The sequence below is a fragment of the Melanaphis sacchari genome, unplaced genomic scaffold, assembly GCF_002803265.2.
Source record: "Melanaphis sacchari strain LSU unplaced genomic scaffold, SCAv2.0 Contig0_pilon_pilon, whole genome shotgun sequence".
NCBI lineage: Eukaryota > Metazoa > Arthropoda > Insecta > Hemiptera > Aphididae > Melanaphis > Melanaphis sacchari.
In genome coordinates this window covers 23,467,199-23,475,551 of record NW_020270366.1, presented here as the reverse complement: position 1 = coordinate 23,475,551, position 8,353 = coordinate 23,467,199, and the positions used below count along the sequence as shown (strand labels likewise).

The 8,353-nt window shown below is 27.6% G+C and overlaps 1 protein-coding gene across 2 annotated transcripts; it reads right to left on the bottom strand.

Moving 5' to 3' along the window:
• Positions 1 to 212: 212 nt before the first annotated feature.
• Positions 213 to 5,416, bottom strand: LOC112596373 (coronin-2B-like). 2 transcript variants are annotated; one of them, XM_025342033.1, is made up of 14 exons: positions 5,161 to 5,250; positions 4,243 to 4,349; positions 3,937 to 4,134; positions 3,749 to 3,865; positions 3,512 to 3,661; positions 3,027 to 3,191; positions 2,724 to 2,945; positions 2,543 to 2,629; positions 2,329 to 2,451; positions 1,610 to 1,727; positions 1,424 to 1,551; positions 1,239 to 1,349; positions 1,022 to 1,093; positions 213 to 609 (listed from the first exon to the last, which is right to left on the bottom strand). In XM_025342033.1, the coding sequence occupies exons 2-14, from the start codon at positions 4,255 to 4,257 to the stop codon at positions 469 to 471; spliced, it is 1,647 nt and encodes a 548-aa protein (XP_025197818.1). In that variant the 5' UTR covers positions 4,258 to 4,349; positions 5,161 to 5,250; the 3' UTR covers positions 213 to 468. The 2 variants fall into 2 exon arrangements, with proteins under 2 accessions (XP_025197818.1, XP_025197809.1); XM_025342024.1 differs by lacking the exon at positions 4,243 to 4,349 and having other exon boundaries at positions 5,161 to 5,416.
• Positions 5,417 to 8,353: the final 2,937 nt, after the last annotated feature.

The window sequence follows — 8,353 nt, the reverse complement described above, 5'->3', positions numbered from 1 at the left end:
TCAATCAGATTTTACTTAACATTATCTCTTACACGCATTTTATTTTTAAGAAATACATTATTTTCTTATTTGATTATGACACCTCAATTTCTTTTCAATATAACTTGTAATAAAAAAATAAATAGTTTAATTACTCATTAAAACATAAATATACAAATGATAACTTAATTTAAAAAAAAATTAAGTTATAATTGCAAATATTATTGCAAAATCATAAAATATTATTTGATCACAGAAGTAATAGGGTATAAAAAAGAATTTTTTTTCTCTTAAAATTTAGTCTCAACCCTGAATTTTGTTCTTACTTAAAAATATTTGCAGCTTAAAGCTTCAAAGCTAATTTGATTAATTATTACTCAAGTAGGTTTCATAACCTCTGGGCCACAATTTTAGCCAAAAGGCATAAGCTCAAAAGTATTAAAAATAATATATAAAGAGAGAGAATTACACCTGGTAATAATCTACTGATTACTGTAATCTTTGAACCTTAAGCTGCGATTGAAGTGTAGAAACAAGATCCTCAAGATCTTGAATGCGCCGATCTCTGTGGGCCAATTGTTTTCTGAGCATGTTTAGTTCTTCACATTGACGAGTGAAAGCTTTCTTCATCTATAATCACCATTTCATAATAAAATATTAAATAATACAAGAAATAATAATAATAACAAAACAAGGTATAAATGCAAATAAAGCTATCGTAAATGTTTTTTATTTTAATTATTATACAAAGGTATTTATTATATATTAAATAATAAATCACAGTAAATGCAATTTTTGGTTTATGTTAAAAATGTGAAAATTAATATTGATTACTTAAAATTGTTTATATATTTGAATATTTAATGGCATGATAAAAAATATATTTTCAATTAAATTATAGCATGTGTTTTATTTTTAAAAATTGAAATTTATATAAAATATTCATAAATCATATCCATTTTTATGCTTAAAATATAAATAAAAAGATAGCGAGTAGTTGCAATCAATGCAACCAAAACAAATAATAGATATGAACACTAACCTGATATTCGTTTTTCAAAATATCGGAATTTGAGTTTTCTTTAATATTATTGCATTCTTCATTTTCATCAGTCTAAAATAAATTATTGTCAAAATTAAATATAAACTAAACAAAAATGTGATGATCGTAATTAAACACACTAATTATGTTTATAAAATATTCAATAATACTTTATAATATTTTAAAAACTAACAAATGTTAATATTTTTAAGCTTACTGTATTAGTGAATTTGCCTACTAATGAATTACTCAATTTCTGTTGTATTTGTTGAAATTTCATATTTTGATTAACTTGAGTCTTTTGGACTTTTTCGATCTCTGGCAACATCTTTATAAGTAAATTAAATAATAATGTTTGATCAATTAGTTATTAACCAATAAAGTTTAATTAATTGTATTTACATCTAGTGGTCGATAATCAGGCACTGTTTCCTTGGAAAGGAAAGCAAATTTCATACGATAATTAGTGTCATTACGAGTGGCTTCATTAGAAACAAATGCTTGAGGTTTATGTGTTTTCACTGGAACTCCTAAAATCAATAACAAAACAATTAATTTTTAGTTTTATACAACAAAACAATTACATACCTGTTTTCATTGACATTAAAACTGGTGGTTTGTTAATTCCATTAAACCATTCTTGAGCACTCAATGCTGGTACTGGAGCAGCTGTATCAGGATACAAATCATGTTGATACTGGTCACTCTGAAATAAATAAAAACAAAAAAGTAGTAAAATAATGTTAGTTTAGATTCTTTTAATTTTATATGTCAACATTTTTTGTTTTAAATTTTCAAAAAATAATTATTTTATCAAATAATAAATAGGATATTAATAGTATTACTGGCCTTGTAGACTGTAGTCATGGTAACTAAACAATAACTACAGTTATATTCATTAATTATTACTAGATTATAAATCTAAAATGATTAATGTTATTTGATTATATCGATTACTATTAAACAATTTTGCTAGCAGTTCCAATGGCAACTAAACATTAACAAATAAATAAATAATACATTATCAACTGATTTTATTTTACGGAATAAAAAATATTTTTTTACATATTAGAATTATTTTATTGTGCTACATTACTTAATTAAAACTGCCAATAACAAAAAATTGATACGTATGGGAGAAAATATTAAGTACTTTTATTATGATGGATTTTCTAACTATTTCTTTTTGTTAAAAAATGCAATGTCTATAAAACATTCATTATGTATATAAATATAAATAAAATAATATTTTTAAAGATTTGGTCTTTTAAAAAAAGTCTATATTTAATAGTCTTATATTATCTAACCTTTCTTGGAACAATCATTGAAATTGGTTCACAGACATTACGAGTAGTATGTAACTTATAAAATCGCATAATTTCACAACGACTCACATTACAGCCACGTTTAAGCATCATTCCAAATCCTTTCTAAAAATAAAATAATTAAGTTAATCTTTAATTTTAAAATAAATATAAAATGCTACGGTTAACATTCTTTTAAACTTAACATACAACTAACCTGTGGACAACCAGATATAAATTGATTTAAAAAATGTATGTATGGTGATTCGTCAACTATTTCATAATATCTTATATTACCATCGCCCTAAAAATATCACATATTTTTATCAATAAATTAATATATTGGTCCAACAAAATAAATAATAATTATACTGAATTATAACTATATTCTAACTAACTTTTCCAGCTAAGTAAACCATTCTTGTGTCATAGTCATAATATGGGAATAGGATTCCTGAAGATGAATCAATATTGACACGATGCAAAGGTTCTGATAAATCAGTATGATTCCAAATAGCTATCTGTCTATCTGAATATGTTGAAAAACCTGTGGTCAATAACCTCTCATTATCCAAATATATTACTTTGCACGAACGTGATCCTTCATGACAAATTCCTTCCTAAATAATACGAAAAATATAGCAAAAATATACAGGTATAAATATTTTTATTATAAAAATTAAAATAATATATTAACTTACTGAAACCACTAATCCAGATCTAGGATCAATTGATCTGATTTTTTTATCTTTGCAAGTTGTCGCTAATCTGGAACCATCTCTATTGAATGCTAATGAATGTACAATATCTGGGTGACAATCGATTGTATTTAAAATTTGACCAGTTCCTGCATCCCATAACATAACCTATTATACAAATAGAAATAGTTAAAATTAAAATTAAGAATCATTTTTGTGCTCCTTTTTTTTTTAAGCGTATAATAATATAAATTAATTAAACATACACTAAAGTGAAAACTTACAAAACATTAAAATATAACTGCAAACAATATTTAATTATATTTATTTACGTTATAAGATATATTGAACATATATATCGATACAAAATATATCTTGATATCCTTTATAATAAAATATATACCATAGAAGAACTCTATCTGTTATATTATAATTCATAACTTATAGTATAAGTTAATTTTTTTAAATAAATATTAAATAGTTCTTACTAAGTAATCAAAACCAGAGCTAGCTATGACATTTTCTGCAGTTGGATGCCATTCAATATAACCAACTCTACGACGATGTCCACTTAACTCTATCAGCCATTCATTTAAGTTACAACTTAGACCACTGTCTGGAATATACCACAGTTTAATCTATAAAATATCAATAAGAAAAAAAATGAATTTTAAAATTAAAGAATTCAATAAATAAAAACAAATTGTAAGACAAATATGACTTACAGTACAGTCATCAGAACAAGAAGCAATTATGTTATCATTGAATGGATTCCATTTAACATCTAAAACTTGACCTCTATGGCCAGTAACTTTACTGGTATTTAAATCTAAACGACCAGTCTAAAATCAAATAAGCATTATAAATTATTCACAGAATATTATTCCAAATAATGTTTTATATTAATTAATACCTTATTGATTGGTAATACTACAAATGCTCCACCACCAGCTACTTCAGTCACAATGGCAACAAATTTTGGGTTGGCAGCACAAAAATTAGAATCATGAGCATTACGTGTGATTGGTATATTGTCATATAATTCTTCTCGCTTCGACGGGGATCCATATACATGACGAAACTTAGAACTACGTACTCCACGAAATAATGACTATTATTTAATTTAAATATTATATTAATAACAATTTTAAATTTAATGAAATATTTGAAAAAATATATATAACATTATAAATTAAGTATATTAAATAATAAATTGTACCGTATTATTTGTCATGTTGATACTTTGATAGTATGTTGTTAAAATAATAACTGGAATTCATGCATTTCAAAAACAAAATACTATAGAAAAAATTTAAGCACATAAAACTGAAAAAAAAAAACAAAACAAAATAATATTACTCATATATTCTACAACAAAGGATTACCTACTGTATACAATTACACTATTCATATGGAAAACAAAATTTTTTAAATCAACAGAGAAAAGCTTCTAATTTAATCCAACACTCTCTTCAGACTTCTTAAATGAATTAGTATTATTATGATGATATGTATGTAATAACACACGAACATTCGCTACAAGATAAAACTGGTACTCAACGCATGAAATAATATTCATGAATAATGCAAATACATAATTGAACACATATCGTTGCTGCCCTTTCTCTCTCTAAATAAATTACACGCCACAAAATGCATTTTACAACCAACTTAATATAATACACCTAAATAACCACCGTTCTATTATCGTCTAGTTCTCTATTGTACAATATATAGTGTATTACGAACTTGGTTGAAATAATTATCAAGCAGTGAACTCAAGAAACATTAATTTCGAGTCCATGTAAGCAACTACAACAATATTATTGTTATTGATTTGATCGTGCAGAAACTTGTAACGAATTGCGAGTAGCTAAGTGGCAAGTGCACGTTACAGTAACGATTAGATATACCTACTAACAGTACTATCTTATATAGATAGGAAGTACTATATAAATACTAAAATGCTTGTTGCTATCGTCTTCATTGTGTACTTGTGTCCGTCATGCGAAAACAATAAAAATAATGGCGAACGTAATACAATTCAAATTCGGCGAACAAAAGGAAAAAATCATAAACTAAACAAATCTATAATGCTTAATGCCAGTCTAGTCATTCGTGAATCGTGATTCATTACCTTGACCACGGGTTTATTGCAAGCCCTGATGTCTACCAGGGCGTTAGACTTGAACACGTCGTCAATTTTATAGCCGATGCAGTGTTTATCCAGAGTGCCCATACTGTAATTGATTTTATATCAGTGTCATAAAGGAAGAAAATAGTTCGGGAAGAAATGGCGCGCGAAATATCGTACGAAATAAGCGAAAACAGAGCAATACACAATCGACGTCTCTTGACAACGCTGTGAACTGAGGGCTCGGAAGACGGAATCGTCGGCGCCAGGTGGCGGCGGCTGTGGCGGAGGTGTGTTATTGTCCCCCGTCCCGCGTCCGTGTGGTCATTATAGAGCGCGTGCGTCTGTACGCATGCGTGGGCAGTAGGGCGCGGGTGGCTATCGCATCTAACCGCGGTTACGGTACACGGCGGGAAGGGGTCGACAACCTTGCGCCGAGGACGCGTCGCGTGACCGCGGATAATAATAATAATATTATGTAAACGTAAACACGACGGCGCTACGACACGATACCCGGTAACCGAAAACGTATCATTATTACAACTCAAAATTGTTATTGTGGCGCCGTCCATTTTGAGAAAATAGAAGACTGATTATATAGTGATTATTCTGTTTATTTTTTCAGCGGCGTCGGGTTGGGAAACGGACATCGACCGTTTTTCATCCTCGTCACACATTGGCACTCTAACGCAGATTATTCCTCATCGTACGGTAAGAAATTCGGGAAATTGACATATAATCACAAAGAAAAAACCTCCACCATCCCCTACGCGCACACACATTCATTGTGGTTTTCGTTGACAATGGGGCGAGAGAACATTGCGTGTCGAGCTTGACCTTTTTGCAAAATCGCCTCGTGTTGTTAATCGTCATTTCCATATAGTGGTCAGCGGATAGACGTACCTACATATTAATATATTATATAGATGAATTTTACAAGTGGTGTAACCTGAGGTTAATACTTACATCAACATCCCATCTCCTCCCTCTTTTTAAATATATAATTTTTTTTAATTCAAGTCATTCATTTTTGTAATATAATTATCGGCTGATATTTGAAGATAAATGATTGAAAAAAATTAAAATGTTGAGAACGCCTCGCCCGTGCGTAATCTTCAACGGCGCGTAACACATCCCACATTTGTGTTAACAAGTAATTTACGTTACGTTCACATTTAGTTTCATTAGTTCTAACTTATAATACTGGAATAAATCACACTACTGTCGAATTTAACGTAAACAACGTTGTCTGTATTTAAAAAAATAAATATTTTTATGCTTCATCAACTTATAAAAGAATTTTAGTTCTTAAAAATTAGTCGCATATTGTAGTATATTAATCAATAATCATAATCTGCTACTTGATCACAACCTATTATTTAAATCAGTAATCAATTATAGGCCTTACTGTACCTTCCTCATTTGCGATAGTGCTTCATGTACTTATTATCATAATATGCTAATAAACTGTCCTGCTCTTTCCTTCATTAGACCAAATTTAAAGAATCCTTTTTCCTTTCTGGGTGATTTTTTTTCCTCAGAAAGTAATAGATATTTTTATTAATCGTATTTCAAAAATGTTTACATCCAGGTTTATGGTAAGATTTTTATATACTGACAAAATTCGATAATATAATTGTCATAATATTAAAATACAAGACTAATCATTATTCATTACGTTTTATAAGAAATTTATTTATTTACCTAAATTCCAAGTTAGATTAATGATCCAAATCAATAGTTAGCTGTTCACACTCCGTTGATAGAGTAATGAAGACAAAGTCGAGGTACGATGGATTCACTTAAAATTTGGCTCTATTTCATAAGGTTAAGCCCATCCGCCCATCCACGTACTATTCATTAATGTAAATCAATAGTTATCTTAATTTTACTAGGTCGGTCGTTGAAAAGTTTAAAATATAAACAATTTCTTTGTTTGCTGTACGAACGTAATGCTAGGTAATATAATATTGAGGAGAAGTACTGGTACCATGGTTCCTCCTCCAGTCTTCGATATCATAAGAAAAAAAAAAGGTAATATAATATTTATTTTAATTTTCTGTACATTGAATGTACGGTCATAGAGATAAATTGTTTATAGTTAACCAAATAAAAACAGGGTTACGAAATGTATATGTATTTTTTTATTTATTAATAGATATAGAGTTTGAACAAAATTCTCGTAGAATTATGTGTACCTACTTCTTATTTTAGGCATTATATAGATATGTTTTCTAGGATTTTAATCATACGAATTCATTAATGATATAATTTTTGCAAATTAAAAAATGTAGTTTTAATGAATAGTGATAATTGATAAATGATTAGCGAATACTGTATAATAATTTAATATTGATGTAATGATGTGGGTTAAATGTGTAATTATCACAGTAAATACTATACGTAATATGAATTATTGTATATTATAAATTATAATGTATTATAAAAACGTGGATTTGTAAAATTAACAAGATTTAAACCAATTATGATTTGCGGTTTGACTTTAAAGTTTAAAGTTAACTGTGAATTATGTAATTTACACGTTAATAATGTACAATATATAACATGTATAAAATATAAATTAATATTATTACAATTTATTACATTACTAGTGGCGGTTGTCATTAATAGGGTAATATGATTGCAGGCGACCCGCTCCTTTAGACCGTATAGAAGTGTTCATATAATAATTAATAATAATATACTCGTATTATACTCAGGAAGTATAATATAATACTAGGCACTAGTAATAACGCTTATTTTAAATTTTTACACAGATCTTCCTAGTTGATAGCTATATATTTTTTTTCATAATTTAAATTGACTATAACAGGTCGTTAGATGTTTCGTGTATGTAGCGGTAAAAAAATGTATAGACTAAAAATACAATATTAATTAATAGTTTATATTAATTGACTAATAAAATAATTAAACACAAAATAAAACATTTTATTACCTTTATAAAAAATTAATAAAATAATTACACAGACATACAGTTAACATTATAATAGTCCGCATAATATAAGTTATTATAAATATTATTTATGTACAAATAACATGACGTGACATGTCGTACATTGCATACATGACACAAATTATTTTTATAATTCATAGAATAAAAATAAATAATTTAATTGGATTATTAAATGGGTGTTTATCTTATAATTGATAAATGATTAAATGATAACCCAATATT

Excerpts from the sequence above, each read along its gene's own strand:
- LOC112596373 (XM_025342024.1), bottom strand. The coding sequence starts at position 5,262 with ATGGGCACTCTGGATAAACACTGCATCGGCTATAAAATTGACGACGTG. Across the intron at positions 3,662-3,748 it reads CTTGTTCTGATGACTGTACT|ATTAAACTGTGGTATATTCC; the intron begins GTAAGTCATATT and ends GATATTTTATAG. Across the intron at positions 1,094-1,238 it reads TAGGCAAATTCACTAATACA|ACTGATGAAAATGAAGAATG; the intron begins GTAAGCTTAAAA and ends AATTTATTTTAG.